At 36.3% G+C, this 21,602-nt stretch overlaps 1 protein-coding gene across 1 annotated transcript in view; it reads right to left on the bottom strand.

Annotated features, from left to right (window-relative positions):
- The window catches only part of CHIC2 (cysteine rich hydrophobic domain 2), a 30,797-nt gene that overhangs the window by 8,642 nt on the left and 553 nt on the right, over nt 1–21,602 (bottom strand). The window contains exons 2-5 of the mRNA XM_058023980.1: nt 15,207–15,261; nt 14,909–15,064; nt 1,627–1,683; nt 1,401–1,460 (exon numbers count right to left, since the gene is read on the bottom strand). Of these exons, the coding sequence (XP_057879963.1) occupies nt 1,401–1,460; nt 1,627–1,683; nt 14,909–15,064; nt 15,207–15,261 (328 nt within the window). The remainder of the gene's footprint in view (nt 1–1,400; nt 1,461–1,626; nt 1,684–14,908; nt 15,065–15,206; nt 15,262–21,602) is intronic.

Genomic DNA, 21,602 nt, shown 5'->3' with positions numbered 1-21,602 from the left:
TATATTATTACAGTAAGCAGGTCAACTAATTTGAAATTATATTTGATAGAATGAATATTCATCTGTACATCTTGCTGGGCCATAGTATTTACAAACTCACATTATGTTTTTTCCAATTGAATCTGCAGAACATTGGGTTTGACAATGTTTCCTGTAGAAAAATAAAGTTTTCAGCAAAATGCAAACGCTTCATTTAGGCAAAGCTTAGGTCTATTTTCTGAAATTTGATTTATTCCATTTTCAGTCACACCCATATATCCAACCTAAAAGATTCAGTAGAATAAATTTTACAATAAAGTACTTATTCAGTGAACTGAATAGAGCCATTCTGTAAAAAACTCTTTTTGAAGACCTTGTATTTCAAGCAAGAGATAAGATCCAGTGGAGGGGCAGGGAAAAGGAGAAGACTAAAAGATAAAGATAATTTTAATATAATTTTGAATCACATTTAAAATTTTTATAGGCATTATAGATTTGTTATTTCATAGAACAGACAAAGTATTGTGTAATAGAAGATCACAGATAAGTTAGACCTAATGCAGTAAATGTTTCTCCAAAAATAATCTTTATTTTTAAAAAGCATACCTTCCTACAGCCTTTAGTAACTACTAAAGCATGAAAAGAAATTATGGAAATTCTAATGTTGTTTACATTTTATCAGATTAATTTCATCCTATCCAATGTACATCCAAAATATATTGAAAATGGAAATAAGAACAGCACCAAAAAGAACAAGTTGCAAGCTAAATAAACTGCAATCCTATGCAGGACATAGTTCATTTTAAACCACACAACTTCTCACTGTATATTTCCAAGATGGGTTTATGGAGTCTCAGCCAAAAACTAAAGCATATTAAAATTCCAGAGACTGACTTGAAAATATTTTAGTGACACCAATTGGAGATAAAGATACTTTCAAGATACTTGAGGTAAGGGGCACTTAAAATCTAAAAAAGGTTTAAAGGTTAAAATCTTAAAAAGGAGCTAAAGGTTTCTTAAGCTCCAACAGCTTAGTTGAAAGGTCTTCTTCCATACTTTTGGACTTGATTAGCATTATATAAAATAGCCATATCTGACTTGCTGCGTAACCAAAGTTGTGGTTATTCTTTATACAGCATCTAAAATTTCACACTCCATCAGCACATGTTCAAGCTATTTTATCTTGGCAATTAATTTATTATTTTTCAGAACACAGTGAAGCGTTGTTTTCAAGTCATTCATAACTTTATAAATCAGTCCTGCACATGAAACCATGCATCTGTGAACCGTAGAAAATCCTTGCACTCAGGCGATTAAGCTCCTGACACCTTTACTGATTAATAATCATGAAAAGAATAAGATCAGAAGCAAAATAAATGATCATTTAATAGAGAAACTCACAAAACAGCCCTTTAACTTACATATTCCATCATGTTATTCGTTTCACATTTCCTTTTGCTTAGTCTCCAATGCAAGCACAGCTAGACAAGGAGGAAAGAAAAAGAAGAAAAATGAGCTGTATTTTATTGCAGCACACAGACTAGCCCATTTGTTCACCTTTCATATTTTTCGTTCAACAAAAGCATCTGTTTCCATACTGTGCAATTCAAACTCCAACAGTACGAAGCTGCTCCCTGCGGCACTCACCTTGTGGTATAACCTATTGTTTTCCCATTCTAATAACTTCTCAATCGATCTTCGTGTCTGGAAGACAAATGAGAAAGAATTTTACTCTTGACTGGTTTTAGAAAAACTTTGTTTTGCAGCTGCTTTTTGTGTGAAAAGGAGAGAGGTACAGGACAGTGACTGAGTACAAGGTGGTCTGTAGTACGATCAAAACTTGTCTGGTATAAAGTATCTAGAACAGAAACTACTTTTTGTGATAGCCGAGTAAGTACTTTCAATCACTTTGAAACAAAAACTGTTGATATGCATGCTCTCTGGTTCTTATGGCAGTTTTAACTTTAAATTCACAGAAATTTCAAAGTGATCTAAGTATAAAAAGCAGGAGCACTGCTCCCCTATGATCAGTGATCTAAATGTACTGCTTCTAAGGTCAGCATATAAACTCACAAATGTTGCAAACTATTTTGCAGTGCTGTATGTCAAGTGCAAATACACAGTACTCTAAATAAATGAGGAATTTTTGTTATATTTGCATCCAGATTTTAGAGAGTGAAAAACCAAATGCAGAAAGTTACAGTATATTCCCCAAATAAGCATTAGTAAGTTTGTGATCTGTATAGAGAGCAAACCCAATATTTAGGATTCTAAAGGAAAGGTTTACTGCCTGTGTCATCCATACTTGACATTTCAGACAGAGAATCCAGAAAGCTGTTCTGCACAGCTTTTTAAGATTACGCATACTAGAATTAAAGGACACTCTGTGCTGCAAAGTTTCACAGCATTTTGAGTATAATTATTCAGTTATATTTACATTTGAGAAATACATAGTGACATTTATGGTCATTTGACTGCCAGAATATATATTGCTTAGCTCTAAATGGGATTTGCTACAGACAGTGAATAAAAAGAGGATAATTCATGGTGCCAGGTGTTAAGATGAGACCAACAGAGCTGCAGGTGCAAAAGGACGGAGCAATGACAAGGATCAAATACAACTTAGTGCAGCTGCAGCTTCCTCACAAGGCAGAGCGGGGTCAGGGGAAAGGATGAGAAAGCATCTTGCTGTTATTGCTACAAAATACAGTAAATGGACCCTAACAAACCAAACTCAATGCTGTCCGAGAAACAAAAATGTCTGAGTAAAATAAAAATTCGACAACAAATTGTTAATTTCCCCACAAATATTAACATCTTGGTTTTCAAACATCCTCTAGTTTAATACTGAAGCAGTTGTAGGGAAACACAGCTAAACACGTACTGTGGTCACATGATTAAAAATTAGATCATTGCTATCTATCAGCATTCATCACAGCAATTTTTTTATTATGTTTTATTTCAATATCACAAGCCAAGGAATTATCAAAAGGTGGACATACCAGTGACTAATTTATCACATCAAATGGAAATTGAGTATTTTCGGGTTATTCTTATTATTATGTTTTTAAAGACAGTGCCCTTTAACAATAATCAGTAGACCTCACTTGTTTCTTTGTAAAGATAGCCTTTTAGAGTCTGCTCTCCTTTTAAATGAAAATAGGGCAGCAGTTATGGTCACACTTTTGTTAATTTAGTTGCCAGTCAGCTCCAAATCAAAAGAAAATAAGGCTGCAGAGTGTAATTAACATTCAGTTCAGTCGTTTTGTCCCTTGTCTAGCCCCCAAGCTTTGTTAAAATTGCCATCTGAATGCTGAAGGCTGTAGGGAAATCGATTTGATTCTAATCGCACCATGAAAAGAACATGATCTAACTGCTTTCAGCCCTCCGTAAATCTGTACTAGGTCTTTAGCACAATGCAACTTCCAATTTAAAAAGCACTGAATGTCTCGTCAATGACTTTGTGAAGAAAAAAGAACAAGGAGCAGACATAAAAATTCCAATAGTTGTTTAAGCATTAAAGTTCATTTGCATCACAGCAAACCTGAAAAGGGCTGACCTCTCAAACCGCCTCTCAGGTCTATGAAGTTGTAGCCTTGACAAGCTCACATTGACAGAGCTCATTGACTCTGAAAGGCTACTCTATCAATGGTGAAAAATGGCAATAGGTTCTACTCTGAGCAGGCATCTGCCTGCCCACCCGCTGCTAAACCAATGGTAAAACTGATTCAAAACCTGAATCTACCTTGTAATCTTCCTTTCCAGGACCTTTTAATAATAGATTAAGATCACTATACAATTTAATTTCATTGTTTGCCCTAAAGACTGTGAAAAACATCCAAGCTTTTCAAATTCCAATAAAATTACATCTATATTACAATACATAAATATAAATAAGAAACTGATAGGTACTATTAATTGGTTTATTCAAATAAAAGGACAGCTTAAAGACATTTGACTAGCATGAGATAAAAATACATGCAGACTCGGGACCATGATTCTTTATCTTCCCAGGGCCTTAAATACTACTTACCCTTCCTATAGTATAATCTGGAATAGTCATAGCTCCCAAACACACCATATCACTAATACAGAAATGTTAATAAAAATTAGACTGTAAAATATTTCTGCAAACCTCAGAGCTTGGAATAAAAAAGAAATTCATTAAACAGCATCACACAATTCACTATAGTAAGTTTTCTTCCTACTTGACAGGTGAAAAAAAGCACTTGCACGTGCAGCTTAATTAATCACTGCTCTTGACATCTCAATGATTTACAGTGAGGAGCAGGTGAGGATATACAAAACCAGAAAGGAACACTTGATTTGAGTGTAGCATTTCCAGCGCACTAGGATGACAAGCTTGTATATTCTATCAATGGTGTACAGAAAAACCCATACAGCAAATTATTTGTTAGCCACAACAAAAGCACAAATTAAGTGGAAGAGAGACTTGCTTATTAGGAAGATTTAATGCTATCCAGCTTTTCATTTTTTTTTTTCTTAAAAACTCAGTCCAATATTTGAGCAAAGAAAAAAACCTGCAATTCAAGCACACTTTTCAGCATACCAAGGATAAGAAAATATGCTTTGTAATATATTTTATGAAAAAAAACAGCGTCTTCAATGCTATCCACAGAATTTTGTTAAACAGACCTCTTCAACTGTCTAGAAGCAATGTTTAATGAAATATTTTTGTAAAACAACAGATTTTTTTAAAGATATTAATGTCTAACAGCATCTTTTGAAGAATCAGACTCCCAAAAACTCTAGCACAGAGTACACTTTCACTAATGCTTATCACTCCTGATTCAGTAAAATAAAGTTTTTCTCTCAAACATAGAAGGAAAAAAAAAATCTAAGCCTAAATATGAACTTTCCATGCAGAAACAAGGATAGCACTGAATATATTACCAACTGCAAGACATTTCTGTTACACCTTTGCAGGGTCTATCCAGTTAGCTCCAGATGGAATTCTCATCTGGACAGGAAGGCTGTGCAGCAACAGGACCCCTCTGGCAGTGCACAGCCAGGAACACGCACACTGCACTAAACCACACTAGCAAATGGGCCAAGGCCCCCTCAAGTCCTGCTGTAAATCAGTGAATGACTGGTACAATATTAAACAAAAGGATCTTACATGACTCCCAAAATGGTGCTAATTGGAGAACTTCCCTTTGTCTTTGTTATGTGGGGAAACAACATGGATAGCAACAACTCGATCCTCCACTAACAATTGTATTTGTAGTTGTTTGGGAAAAACCAAAGACTCTCCCCATGTGCATTTGATCTTTGACTTCTCATCTGAAAACACACATATGTATACCTTGTGCACTATTAGCCCAGTAAATAGCATGAGATTTTCAAACTCCTTCATACAAAACTTTACCACAATCAAGTATTATTGGTTTTGAATATCGCCCTGAACAAATATACTTTATGCTTAAATCTCAAAATACAAAGAGACAACACTGGGCAGACTTTTGTTAGCTTCTCACATGGCCAGAATTTATATTATCCACCACAGAAAAAAGTCAACAGATCCTGAGAGGTCGGAGCTATAGTATCACTATATTCCACTCAGTCAAAGAGAGAAATTACAGAAGCAGGAATTTCTATTCATTCTGGCTACAAAATTTATACCCAAGTAATTTAGCTATCACCACAAATGGTGAAATAGAAAGTTAGATAACAACTGAGTCACATATGCTCACTTTCAATATGCCAGAACATACTCTAAGCCAATTTTGAGGCCCATAGTGGTTCCACAAAAATGCCAAAGCTGTACACAAAACACACTTAACTGAATGATGCACATCTGTGCTGAGAATGTCCTCATCTTGAACACCATACCTCAAGTAAACCAATGTAAACTGCAAATTGGTAAGACTGCCGTGTTGCTAAGGAATTCTCCATTTGTGAAGGGAGAAAATCACAAAGGTGAAACCTGACTTGATTTCACACCCTGGCATCTGGACTATCTGCTTGTTTGGTAAGGTGTCTGTTCTACTACATAGGTGAACGCGGAGATCTTGAGTACTTTCTCCTATTAGCAGCTAAGATATTTCTTATTTTAGACCATTGTAAGACTGCTCATCCCAGAAGCCACTTCAGCATCCATGCAAGAAAGCAAGTGAAATCTATACTAAAAAGAATGAAGATTATCTGGAAATAAATGCAGCAGTCTGGTGGTTTTTACAGGATCTTGAAAAACTGCCTTGTCCAACAAGATTGCTATTGCTGCATTTGCCTTACTAGATCGATTATTCTGTGCAGAAGGTGAGTCAGCCTAAAGCACAGATCAAAACTCCATAACATACAGAGAGAAATTCAATCAACAGAATTCTGGAGCAGAACTGATGACATCGAGTTGACTTCATGAAACTTCACATTCTGGAATACAGCCCTGAGGATATGGTCTCACACGATCCATAAACTAACTCATTTGTACAGGTCTCAACTGTGGCTTGGTACATCACAAAGAGATTAACTTCAAGTTTAGTGAACCAAATCACACCAATTACTTTCTGGAAAGGTCTCTTCCACCAAACTATTTGCTGACACAAAGAGAAGCTCAGTGTTATTTGACACTACTGCAGGTAACACTTTTTTAATATCTAAACTCAAGATGATTCCTCGGTTACCCTGGTTGCTTTGATTGTCAAATTCCTGGAGTGTTTAAAGAAAGTAGTAAAGCCATTAAACATGTGCAGGATAGAGAAGGTGTGCAGAAACATACAGCCCATGTATATTACCCAGGAGTAAAATGGAGAGGGTATTGAATCATCACCAATGTGCTAACTGACAGATACTGAACAAGTATTTTCCAAAGGCATTTTGGTCTGCAGTAGAAACACTCAGCAGAGAGAAACTATCAAAGAAAGTTTCTAGAAGTTGATTAAAGTCCTCTGTAAGTTTCCTCTGAAATACACAAAATCCAAAAGATTCAATATGCTAACTGATATTTTAGCCATTGCATATTTTAGCTGTCCTACAAGAGCTAAGTCACCAACTAAGCATTGCTAGCTACTTTCTATAAGGATGTAACACTGACTAGAGGCAACCACTTGTGAAAATTTCATAATATGGAGAAGCCTTGTAGCAGAAATAGTCTTGACCTTGGCAAAAAGAACACACTTCCCTTAAGAAGGCCTTGAAATGTGGTGAAAAACACTTTTCTCAGGCAGACTGGTGTTCAACTGATCCATGAAGGATCATGACTACACTTCATCCTGTTACTTGAACTTTTAAATAATATTTGTAACTCATTCATTCTAGGATTAAATTCTAGCTCTGATTCTGTCATCATAATGAAAAAACCCATGAAGCTCTGATCCCTCCAAGGAAATTATTCAAATCTAGACATGACAATCTAAAGCATCCACCTCCTGCTGAAGGACGTTCCCACCGAAAAGGCCACAGAAAATGAACATGTAAATTGGAATTGACCATAACGGGGATGAAAATAGGATCAAATCTCCACCAAGGAACTCATCAGGTGTCATTCTCTGTGGGAAACTTTACACTGAACATGAACGAAAATTCCACCTCCATCTCCTCTTTTAAGGTTAGAGAGATGTTCATTTAGGTCCCTGTCATTTATTTCCAAAATATCCAGGAGTATGCCACAGAAAATAGTTCAAGGCCAATGTAGGTTGAGAAGCTAAAGAATCTCTGGTTACATCTCTATTAAGAAATGAAACTGTGCCCAGAAACACTCCCATTCATTTCAAGCCAGCTGGCAGGGAACAGCTTACATCTCTATCAGTAAGCTTTCATAACCTCCAAACCACTCACAGTGCCTGAAGCATTCTGATACTGCCTATGAATTGTTACACCATACAGACCCAGAGCCTAAAGTACAAATTATAAAGCACCAACTCCTAGGAACATTCCCAGGTTTAGTTTATTAGTACATAGGAATCCTTTGACTCCTGCTGTTAGTAGTGTCTAAGGACAGTGGCCAAGAATGGGAGGGAAGCCTCATGACCAGAAAGACTGAAAGGCAGCACAAAACTCCATAGAAGAGTGTAAAATCCATCACTTCATTAATCTGCATGCTGAAGAGAATGATCCCTTTTAAAGGGACAGCTCCTACAGTCCCTTGTACATCTGAGGGCTGAATCAGAAAAATACTGTAGCTACTTTACCAATTTAGAAAAAATAAATCTGGCAACTTAGTATTTCCCATCATCACTATAGTTCTAGATTCAGTCATTTATTCCAAAATTCAGCAAAAAATATTTTTATGAGCTCCAAAATTAGAAGTAGCTGGTCACTTCACACTTAAATGTGTTTGGTATGGTACAAGATTTATTAACTCCTTCACTCTTCTCCTTTGTAGAACTGCCCCCTCATCCTCCCAGCTGTTTTATCAGCAGTAATGGTTCTTGAACTACTGTTTTCTTCATTAAATAACTTTCTTTATATATAGTGCTTGAATTACTGAGAATGCTACACTTCAGCAGAAATAACATTTTACTGTGATTTGTTTTAATAAAGTGCAAACATGAATACTTTCCAGACCTAGGGTACTTCGAGAAAAATCAAGAGAAGAGGCACAGAAGTGTGTCACTACTTCACACTTGCCAGAACTCCATTCTGCATTTATGTTTTACAGTAAAGTCTAACAAGCTATTGTTCTGTCAAGTGCTTTCTACTTAGTTTAATTTTATCATATAAATTTCAGGTAATTTTGTGTTCTACTACTTTGCTCAACAGTGTTTGCATATGTCCCTTATTTGGGATTATATTTAAGTTGCTAAAGACAGAACCCTAAAAATGTTCCTTTCTAAACTAATTTCCAAATCTTACAACTAACTAGATCATTTTAGCATGCTCTTTCAAAATAGCTCTATGCAAATTTCACCCAACTCATGCTTGTAGTTTCAGGAACACATCAACCTGGACAGGAAGAGCAATATCAAAAGCAACACTAAACCCAAGTAACTGCACGATCCCTTTATATACCTTAGCCAGCACAATATAAAAGAGGCTGTAACACAGAAATGTTAATTATACCCAGATTGTTTTGATTAATATTAAAATGTTCAGAGACATAATTCTAATTACAAATGCAATTAAATTTTAAATAGCATTTAGAATATTTATGATACATCCCAGAGATACACAATATTTAGGATTTATATAAAATCAAGAAAAAACAAAATCACAAATTTAACTTCAGAATACATATTTTTGAACTACAAAAAGGTTTGTATTTGATCTATAAAGCACCAAATTAGTATTCTGTGATCTCCTTTTATCTGTAAGTATGCTTCATGCCAATCTTATTGCCCTGTCCTCCACCAGGCAAGTCTGCAAATTAAAACACATGATAAAACTAGCTGCTCCCACAGCCCACTGTGCACCAGGAAAGCACATGAAAACCTGGTAAGTTTTTGTAGGTTGCTGTGAAGGAAATGAAATCTGATTTCAGATACAGAAAAAAAAATAACCACACAGGTATACACATCATGATTTTACATTTATTTGCTCTACAAGCTGAGCTGCTTGAGCATATAGATGACTTAGTGACTCTTCTGACCAAAATCATAATTAATAACAGCTAAAGCAAAACACACCAGGCCTGAATCTTCTGATTTTTTAAGTTTCCTTTCATAGTTAACACTTTTAAAAGAACTCCTCCAAATACATTTGAAAACAATGGTCAAGAATGCATATTTGATATATACAAGTTCCACTTTAAAAAAAAGTTTTACTAAGTTGACTAGAGCCAACACAGAAATTCTACGTGCTCTGGTTAGGATAACCATAATAAATACATTAAAATTTTAAAGATTCTTCCAAACTGAACTATAATATAAACTGTCTAAACACTTCAAAAACAAGGCACCTTTTGTTTTAAGTAACTGCCTTGTGGAACTCCTCAGAAAAGCATTAAGGTACCATTAAGAGTACCTCGAGAGCAAAGTCCCTTGCAGATGGGCATAGGAGAAAAACATATATTTTCTTCAGTTTTGATAATAAATGAAATGTATTTATAAATTCAATAAACTGATCTAATGTATTTTAACATTAGTGTCATCCACTGACAAACAAGACTACAAAATTTAGGGAAATTCATTCCAGCTCCTCCACCACATATTTAATTTATACTTTGGAAGTTGTAATTAGCTATGTTTATACAGCAATTTGAAGATGTGAACTGCTATGAAAGTGACAACTAATGATGAGGCTTAAGCAGCATTCATCAGCTTTGTGTGAATTCACAAACAAACAAATCACTCTTAAAAGTATTAGTACAGATCACACTGTTAAATATCTAATTCTATTAATTTTAAAAGATTGCCCATGAATCATTTGAAACATGCAATTTACTTGTACAATACCAGCTTTTAAAAAATCTAGCAGTACTGCAATGCTATCATAGTTTTCATTGTTACTGTTTCTGTTGAAATTATATATCCTATTTACCCATCAGGAACTACAGCATTTAGTTAATGCTGAAAATGAGTGCCAATTCATTTGAAAAAGTGGCTTCAAATGGGCACCTCAGCCTGCAGTGCTTTTAGAATTATAATTCACTATGCCATTCTTTTCATTCAAATAACAACAACTTGAAGACTAAATGTTCATTTGTACAACCTGGAATTTGTCCCAGAGAAGATGGCAAATTCTATGAGTAAAACTTCTTAAGATCATTTATGATCCAGATCTGCAAATGAGGGACTGTACTTCCTGTAACTTTCTTGCAGCTTTTATTCATTAAAATCGAATTAAGACCACATAAAAGGAGAGAAGCAATAAGATACTGAATAAAACAAAACACTTATTTTACTGCTGAAGAGTAGAAGGCTTCTTCCAAATATCTCACTGCAAATGGAGAAAGGAAACAAGACTATGCAAGGACTCCAAAACCAGCACTGAAACGAAAAATTCAGTGAAGGGAAAGCTTTCACTGCATAGAAGCAAAAAAAAAATTACATAATTAACAATTAAACTTACAAACATTTGTTGCTTAATTAATTCCTAGTTTGAAGCATCTGTTGATTTAAGGAAACAAACCATTACCATATATTTCACTACATGAAATGAAGCATGTATTCCTATTATACACAAACTTTCAATAATTTCAAAATTTGTACTTACCTTTGTGATAACTTTCTCATGTTAAAACTTAAAAAGTCAATGAAAGACAGTAAAAATACAGAATGAAAAGAACTACTAAAAAAATTATTCTAACTCTGAAGCTGCAATTGACATTTTGTCTACATAAACCATTACGAAAAAAAACCTTTATCTGAAAAAGAGCCACAAACTATACCAGCAATTCAAGACCAGGGTAGATTGGTTCAGACTCATTCAAACAGGTATTTCAATTGGTCATTCTGTGGAAAAATTTCTATATTAAAACTGTTGTTTCATTTAATAAAATCCTTGAGAAACTCTCCCACTTGTTAGCTCCCTATATTTGTAATGCAACAAAACAAATTATTTAGTCTTCTGTTTCAGCAGAAAAGAGCAAATATGAAGACTTGTACATTTTTGTTATGAAATTAAAACACAATCTGCACAAATTTCAGGTTGGGAACACTCCCATCATGCTTTCAGAAATCAAACTCTCTAATTGTAAAGTCTTGGGAGTCTATTGTGATCATTGCAGCAAAGGATACAACAGAAGTCAGCTCCAAGTAACTGTCCTTTCTCTGGGAATCACTTAGAACAGGGCTGAGCTAGCAAAGCCCTCAGGGTAACATTTCTCAGAAAAGTGCAAGTAATGCAAAAGAAGCAGCCTTTTATTTATTGATCATTTGTTACACTTGTTTTACAGTATGAGTACAAGTGCTAAATAATTCATTGTATCTATAAATTAAAGGGAAGAAATAAGCATACATCTTTACAGACCCCTGTTTCCTCAAGAATCCTGGTTGTTGTGACTTGTGGCTGAGTCCAGCCAGGGAAGGGATAGCTAAAGAAGTCAAAGCATGAAAGGTAATTTGATCAACACAATCCTCTTCCAAGACACAGGTAAAGTCTGACACAAGCAGTTTGAGAGTTCAAATGTGAGCAGTTCACACCAAATACATTAGTCTTATGTATTGGCAAATCTGCAGCATTAGCAGCAAACCAAGGTGATAGTGGGAGAATATGAAGTTGCTTCTTGTCACAGTTCTACTGGAATCTACTGAGCAAATAACAGACTGGAACCTAGATGAACCAGGTATTTTTTACAACTGCTGTTTTTGCTAAGCAGCTCCAGGTAATTCACAATGCAGTTTCTCTTATTTCTACACTTTAGGAAAGTATGCAATGTTAGTTTCCTGCTCTTGTCACAGTACTTTGACATAAACTGACAGAAAGTCCTAAGATTTTTCCTTTATGCAGAAGCTTGTGGATACAATTCGATACTGATTGAATTATTATTATTACAGGGTTCAAACCCTGTAATTCCAGGTAAGAGGGATTTGTATTACTTCATATTTTTCTGCTATAGATCAACCAAGACAAAGTTAAATCCACCCATATCTGTACAAGCAACCCAAGTGGCAGTAACTTTTCACCATTTTTCTGTAAGTAAAAGTAGTAGCCCTGACTAGAATCATTAAAAACTCTTCTGCTTGTTTCCTACGCTAGAATTTCCAAACATGTCCTTGAAAAATATTCCACAGTTTTCCCCCTTAACTCCTCCAGCACAGAAAAATGCTCCTTCTCAGTCATTTCCAGGATGAAGGGTTAGGAGCTTGGGAAAGCAGACTCTCTCGTTTCCCTTTTAGAACACAAGTTAATTAATTCTCTATATACACTCTTCAGATGTCCAACAGGCACCAAGTTGTGAGTTCTCTATCTGAGAAACAACCCTGTAAAGACACATTCATTTGGCAAGCTGCAGACATGGACAAGGGATGCTGATCCATTGATTTAAATTACTTTTACTCTGGAAGAATAATCAAACTGTTATCAGTGTCTAGTGCCATTGTGCCATCTACAGTGGCACAAGATACTTTGCTTAGGCAGCTGAGCCCTAGTTGCACTAATGCTGGATATCCAAGTGCAGAAAAAGATGCAAAGGTCCATAAATGTCTTCTGGTGCCAACCTTAACAGGAAAAATGCAACATTTACTGATAGTCTGGGCCACACTCTAGGATGACTTAGACAAGTTCAGTCACAAATCTGTGTCCATGCTCCTGCTGTTCATATTATTTCCAGGACTCTTCTCTCATTATGCATTCTATATTACAGCAACAATGACACCATTGTCTTCTTTCCAGCATCCTCTGAAGAAAGTATCTGTGGTTGGGGCTTTTTTTTTCCAGATTTATCCTTTTGGAAGGAGCTTACCTTTTTACCTTACCCCACACATCTTCTCTAACTGCTGCTTGACCAGGTTCCCACACAGAACCTCTCTCCTCAGCTTCAAACTGTTTTCTGACTCCAGATGCTAGAAGCCCTTGTATTTTTTTCTGACACTGTTTGACACTGTATAAAAAGTTGATTATAGGACCCAGTCTAGAAGATGAGAGCTTGTGACATCAGCCCCTACCAAGTTACATCCTGTTATCATTTCCTGCTACAAATGTGAGAAAACTGGGTCAAACTTCATAACAGCAGAAGCATTCACATATAGAAGTTAAACATGGACAGTAGTAATGGATGCTTCTCTTGTGTTTGCTACCTACAGTGCTAGGCCTTGACTGGTAAAGGACTTCTCTACAAGCTAGTGAAGTCACCTGCTTATCTGTAGAAGCAATCACCAGATTCTAATTTCTTCTAGCAGATTTTTGGGCTAAGAATGTATGATCATGCTACAGGATACTTACCAGTTTGCAACAGCTTGAAGATAAAAAACTTAGGGTTTGATATAATTCACACTGACACCAATATTTTTGTTTTGGTTCATTTCTCCACAGACTCCAACATTACCAGGAGGCTTTTCTACTTTATTTTGTATACAATTAAAATTAGCCTTAAGTAATCTCTAAAAGAAACTAAGCATTAAGATCTTAACACAGATAGTCAGATGATACAAAAATGCATACCGGTTTTGCTATAATCAATGTTCACCCCATAAATCTTTTTTTAGAATGTCTTTACTTATTAAGTCTAAAAAAATGATGATTTTGATAAAGAAAATAATGACAATGTTCATATACCGAATTGTACCCAAGTTGCAGCATTAAGAGGGATAACACAAGAGAGAACCATGACATGAAATTGAAAGATGAACAGTACTAAATGTTGAGGAGATGATGGGGAGGCACAGAGACTTCTTGTGCATTAGTGAAATAGAACTAGCCAAAGACAATTTTTACACACACAGAAAAGGTGGCAGGATAGTCTAATTAACTGCACTGAGAAAAGGAAGTGAAAACCAGGCATGTGTAATGAGCTTCTCTGGTGAACAATGCTCTAAGTGCCAAGAGTACATAGACAAAAGGCTATTTTCAAGTTCTTCATGTAAAAAGACAAAAAAGGCATCTTACTCATCTAAACTGGGAAGAAAATTTAAAAAGAAAAATCAACTATTCTTTTTAAAAACTGCTCTTTTAACAAAAAAACATGTGGTTCTTTAGGGTCACAGTGTAATCAGAAGCTCCTCAAAAACAAACTGCCACTCATTCACTGGCAAATTCTCATCATCTCAAGGTATCACAGAGAAGATTCAGCTATTAAAGAGTATATTGAAAGTTGGTTCAAAAACAATAGCAGGCTTTATAAATGGCTCTAGGAGGCATTCAGCTATACAACCTCTCATTGAGTTACAAGCTCAAAGTCCTGACTGGTATCTCCTGTAACTTTAACCAGTACAGCTGACAATTGATACCAAAATGTACAAAATAAAAGTGATTTAAGTAAGTTCTAGTAACAGTTTTTAATGGTGAAGGAGGAAAAAACCCTAAAAAACCAAAATGAGAACAAAACCAGTACAATTCTAACTATCAAAATGATATTAATAATTCAACTTACTCTTTTACTGAGGCAGATAACTGGCCACATACTACAACCTAAAGTGCAGCAGCAGCAAAGGCATCCACATAGAAGCCATCGCACATTAACTGGAAGATTCTTCTTAAGACAACTGTTAACTCTACTGATGCTGGCTTTGAACTCTTCAGGTGCAACCTACAAGGGAAATGAAAAAGAAGAAACAAACTAGTACTACAGCATTGTACTTTGTTACTTTTACAGTTCTCTATACTTGGAACACTTGTTTGTGTAATAAAACCTGAACTCCAATTCCAAACCTCTATTCAAAGGTACTCACCTTTCCAGTTAAAGATGAAGGAAATTCTGCTTCAAATTTGTTACTTAGTCCAAACCTGCAAAAACAAAATTTCGATTGTAGCAAAATTATAAATAACCCTAATCCATGCCACAAATTACAAGCACCTCATAATACTCTCAGGGTCCGTATCAGTAACAGCATTTCAGGAAAACACTAGTAGTTATTAAGAGTAATTATTAAAATTATACTAACAAACAAAAATATACCATTGTACACAGATTAAAAGCCATCTTGCCCATAGTATCTTCTTCTAGTTCTCTTGATATTACTGACTCTTCCCCAAAGTCAGCAAAACCTATAAGCAAGAGTGGCAAGCGAGCTAAGTGAAGTACTTAAGGGGAAAGGGAAGCAATTTAAGGCCACAGTTGGAACTACCTCTCTCCTGCACCAGTACAGATGCATCTTGAAGAAAAACTCATCCAGCGCTAAATAACTGTTCTAAGCATAAAAACAGAATAAACACCAGCTTAATTTTCAGAAAAGAAATACATAATAAGTTTCAAAATACAAAATGCTAAGTAACAAAACAAGGCTTAAACAATAACTAATTATAAATGTGAAGTTGTAAAGCAGTTTGAAATGAGCTGGAGTTACTAAATCTACTGGGTTTTACAAGACTTAAAGGTCAGAAGAATGTCAGCTTATCTATTAAAAACGTTTTCTACCTTACAGTTGTTTGGTTGGGTTCACAAATACATGAACCTCAAAGACAACCTTATTATTTTCTGGCATCTGGGCTGGACAATAACTTCAAGTAGAGACTATACAGACTATAAAATCTTTAATGCGACTGGCTACTAATTTGGTATACAGCAGTCAGTGTAAAATTTAAGTTGTAATCAAAAAAATTCTGAATATAAACAGAGCAGTCTATCAGATACTACAAACAAAAATCAGAAACTAAACTACTCTAGACTTGAAATACTGGCAGCAACACGTATCACACATTGCTGCATTGTATGCAGAAAAGCTTACCTGAGCCTTGACAGCTGAAGACTTTAAACACATAATTTGCTTTCACAATATGCTATCGAGCAGCTAGGTACTTCCCAGAGTTTTAGAGTTGTTTTTCTTTTTCTTACTGAACTGAATTATCTGCATGCCAATGGAGAACTTTGTCCAAGTAATCAAATAGGCAGTTATGTGGTAAGCTATTGTGGAAACCTCAAAAAAGCTATTGCGGACAAAAAGGGGCAGATGAGTTTCTCTGTAGATATATAAAAGGTGGTGAATTTTGAGATTCCTAAACTATGCTTATGTGACACTCCACTAAAGTTTGACAGGTACAGCTCACAGGACAGATCTTTCATCACCACTCATGATTCTCTTAAACATCACCTCAGTGCAAGCACCAGTCACCAGAAATAGCAATAAAATACTGGGCACTACTGGGAAAGAGATTAACAATTTTGACTCTCCATGAAACCCACATACTCAGTACTGGGTGCAGCTCTGGTATCCACATTTCATGAAGGATTTGGAGTTAGAAAAATACAGAGAGAAGGAAGGCTAGTATAATAGAGGGAATAAAACAGCTGCCTCAATAGACTAAGGCTGACATTAAGCTGGAAAAGAGAAGGCTGAGAGGGACACATGATTAAAGTGCAAAGTTTCAGGAAGGCAATGGTAAGGGGAGTGTCCATCCACAAATCCCACAACAGAGCACTTTGACTGAAATTAGCCAGAAATTGGTTTAAAACAGTTAAAAGAAAGTGCAGCTAAAAATAAAGTGCAAGTAGCTAAGTTCTGGGTTTGTTTCCACTTGACATTACTGATGCAAACAGTGACAAAGGATTTGAAGCAAGATTACACAGGTTCCCTGACAGACACACTAAAGCAAAGACAATGCTGAAGCATACATCACTCACATAGCTGCCAATGCCGGAGAGTAACAGACTGGACACCAGGAACAGCCAGACTCACGTGCAATCCATACGCAGCAATACCTGCTGCCAAAGTTTGCAGCAGCACACTGGGCTATGTAGCTGGAGGATTTAGGTGACTTTTTCATAAGGTCTTAAGGCAAAGAAAGCAGGTAATTTTCCTATCAGCGATTACACGCAGTAGAATCATAGAAATATAAAATTATTTGTGTTGGAAGGAATAAAAAACCATCTAGCCTAATCTCCCTGTCACTAGATCAGGCTGCTCAAAGCTGCATCCAATCAACGCTTCCAATGAACCAAGTGTTCCATTGAATACTTCCAATGGTGGTGCATCCACACCTCCTCTGGGCAACCTGTTCCAGTGTCTCATCACCTTCATCTTTATATCCAACTAAACCTATGCTCTTTCTGTTTAAAACTATTCCCCATAGTCCTGTCACCACATGCCCAAGCAAAAAGTCGTTCTCCACCCTTCTTATAAGCCTCTTTTGCATACTGAAAGGCTGCAATAAGATCTCACAGGAAACCTTATTTACACAGAAGTAATCTACCATATTTCAGTAATTCTAACTAGAACAGTAGCTCTGCAAGCCTGTAAGTCTCTCAAAACTCGTGAAAGAACAAATGAGAATTGTTACAGAGAAACACATATGGCAAGTTTACTACTTCAACACAGAACAAAGGCAACTTAAATTACTGGAAACATTGCTACCATTGAAAATCTTGCTGAATACTCCATGACAGGAGGACCATCCACCTTTCTGCAAACTGCTGAGTGAAAGTAAGCACTGAGGCAAAAGTTACATAAATGTCAGAGTCATGCCCTATCAATTAAGTGTCATGCCCTACTTAAAATTGCTAGTAAGTTGAAGTGGAAACCAAAGTCTCAAAAAACCCTTGGATTCACATACATTTTAGAAGCACCCAAGCCTGGAGAATGACTTCAAGCTCAAGATACAGAGGTGCCATCCCAAGTCTCAAAACTAAAATGCCACTTTACTATATAATTAGCTTATTAAATCAGTACTTGTGAAGTATTCAAATGTTGAAAGCTCCATCAAACACAAATATTCATAAAGCTCACAAAAGTCATGCCTGACAAAAGCAGCTCCCACTGGAAAAGCTCTACAGCTACCTGAAATTACAAACACTGAGGCAGAGTGAGGCACAGAAACGTCAAACCAATGCAGTTACACTTGGCTGAAGTCACAAGCAAAGAGACTGAGAGCCTGTACTCAAGGCTTGTGGTAATGTTTAATACATGGCAGGGTAGCAAAGCTGAAACTAACTCAGTTACCAGCATAATTTTGAGCTTGACACATCAGAGTCTTGTCACCATATGCAGGTAGTAAAAAAGCATACCATACATTGTAAGTAGTTATGTGATCTCAGAATTTTCACTCCTGACTGCAAGCTGAAATTTGGAAATTAAAGTATTAGAAACTCCACAGAACACCCTACACGTTCAATGTAAATATAACTGCTGTGACCAAAAAAATAGCAAAAGTAAGCCTTACAATAAAATATTGGAAATCAATGTTTTGGAGATGCATTTCCTCAGACAGCTGTCCTATTAGCTTTCTTTAGTACAATACTGCATCTCCAGTGACACACACCCTTCTCTGCTTGCTCTGTGCCTTCCCACTTTACATCATGTCTTCAACAGATCCATGCTCACCTCACTTTCTTTACCCTTCCTGGACCTGAACAAGCATTTCTGGAACCTGACTCCACTTCAAAGGTACAGATAAATTCCTGCCCTTGTATACAGTGGAGAAAGAAATGGTGAGAGGTGGAAACTTTAAAGTACAGAGGTTTACAGTATAGTACACAGACAATCTGGAACCTTTTCCAGCATGCAGCTCAGATCACCCTAACAAAAAAATTTGACACACGCTATCCTCTTCCTCCTTGTCCTCTCTTATGGGGACACTAAACCATTTTTTCACTGCCTTAACTCTACTCTTTAGGTCCACATGTTCCCAACCCTTAACAAATAAATATACATTTCACAAAGCTTAACATGCTTCATGATTCTCACATAGCCCTGTTTTCAGTCTCACATAGCCCTGCTTTCACCCACATGTCCTTGATACAGAGTCAGGTTGAAAAATACATTAGCAGACTTCAGTTTAATAATAAAGAACTTACTTGGATAAATGCATTTTTATAAGTTCTTTTTCCCCCCACAAAAAGTTATCTTGCATTAAGATATAAGGTGCTGTAACAACAGCACAGAAAGGCATTCATCAGCACATCCCAATGGCTCACCACCATTCCAGCACTGCAAGAACAAATCCAGTATTACTAGTTAATACAGTCTGCTATATATATGAGACATGTCTCAACTGGTCGAGGAACAGGAAAACAGTCACCGGGAAATAGACTGGAAATCAGGCACCTACCATAAATATTCTCTTCAGGATGTCAGACACAGCATGTACCTCCACTCCTACCATAATACAGATTTCAGAAACAAATATGAAACACCTTGGACTTTCAGTTCAGTTTTAAGTAAGGATCTCTATTTTCACAGTGTTTTCAAATTTTTGCCATTACAAGAGAGAACCTAAATTTTCAACAGCCGGGTGATGTTACTCCTGTCTACCAAGCTATCAAAACTCTGCTGGTGTGAAAACAGTTTAACTGAATATTTAAAAAACAATGTTAAAAAAAAATATCAGCATTGCCGGCCGCCTGCTTCAAACAGTGAGTTTAAGGAGAAAACTTAGTGCTAACCAAAAGCTCCACATCCTCAAAAGGCAAAGACTTCATATGCTTTATTTGGATAATATTTAACTGCTTTCCTTTAACTGATTTTAATTACTCAGCTTAGAAAAGACTCACACATTTCCATTCTCTGTTGGATGAAATCAAGTAATGGTAAATGTCTTTCTGATGTTAATATGTACTCATGGAATTGACATATTTCAAACTCAACTTTATGTAAGATCAGAATGGATATGACAACAGACTATGAAAAGAGAGCTTCTGTTTAAATACACACAGCAGAAGCAGTCAGCAACTCTTCAAACTGCAGAGCCAGGGAAAGATCAACCCAGTATTTGCTTAACTGCTGATCATTTCTGTCAGACCTTCAAAATGCACACATGCTTTTATGCTGGCAAGACTAATTCATCATGTACACAGGACTAGACCTATTCCTTATACTCACCAAATGAATGTTCTAAAAGGGATTTAACTTTTAATAATAAGCTTCTGGATCAATGACCAAAAAAATTATAGGCTGTACAAAGGTAAAAGTGGCTGATGCTATGTAGTTTACTGTTAACACTTGGCACAGTGAAGAAAGTAGATGAAGATCAGTTGCCTAATTTTGGAGGCACACACTGGTATTTCACTGCTCAATCAAAACCTAAAGAACAAGTACTTCAAGGAAGATCTTAAAGTAATAATGAGCTAGTAACTATTAATGAACAATTATCAAGTTAGCCATCCTTCAACCACAAGGCCCTTACTAGTCACAGCCAATGCTTCACAAGCTTCCACTAACTGGCCTGCATCTTGTCTTGCACAGCTTACCTTCAAGTATTGGAGAAGAAACCAATGTTTGCCTCTGTTTTGGTTATTTGTACTTTTCATTTGCTAATATGAAAACTATTTCATTGTGGCTTTGCTCTGTTTTTCAGAAACAGACTAGGCTACTGGCTTATTTTCAGTGAATCACTGGTACAGCTTCTGTTCACAACAAACAGCCATAAGTTGAACACACTGACTACATGCTTCTACTCTTTCACAGGGCCTCCTTGGCCTCCAGCCCCATCTATATCCTTCTAACTTTCCAAATCTCTCTCTGTCTATCCATAACTTCCCATTTTTAACTAGACAGCTAACTGCACTGCCCAGCTATTAGCACCTGTGTCAACCTAATAATAAAGCAACAATACACCCAAGTGCCAAAAAAATTGTCAAGTCAGTATCTGAAAATCAATAGAGTTTATGAGACTCAGAGAAGCCAATCACTGTATGTTCAGCTTTCATGTCTGTGCTACAAACCTAGTTCTGCTGAACACTGAACACAAAAGAAACCAAGTTTGTACAAAAGTTTGTTCTACTGTGCCTTGTCTCCAGGTTTGTATTTCAGCTTCTGACATTATACATTGTAACTGACAACTACTACACTTCAACGGAGTGAGCCTGACAGAACTGATGGAAGGAATGATACCCTCATCTCTTACATTACTGACAAGTACTACACAAGCTCATGGTCACTTGCTGCTAGATGCAGATATCAAACACACACAAAACAAAGTTGCTTCCATGTCAAACACAGCGAAACAACACACAGTAATCACAACATCATTTTACACATAGCTATCGGAATAACTGATGCCTTTCTCTTTGTTAAAATCCTCAGAGGTTTATTAGCAGCCACAAGTTAAATGGTAACAGGAACACAAACAACCTTGTTCAATAGTCCAGACGGTCATGTGCTGGCAGATACCTGTTACACAGAGGAACTGAGGCA

The sequence above is a fragment of the Melospiza georgiana genome, chromosome 5 (genome assembly GCF_028018845.1).
Source record: "Melospiza georgiana isolate bMelGeo1 chromosome 5, bMelGeo1.pri, whole genome shotgun sequence".
Taxonomy (NCBI): domain Eukaryota; kingdom Metazoa; phylum Chordata; class Aves; order Passeriformes; family Passerellidae; genus Melospiza; species Melospiza georgiana.
This window is presented reverse-complemented; position numbering and strand designations above follow the sequence as displayed.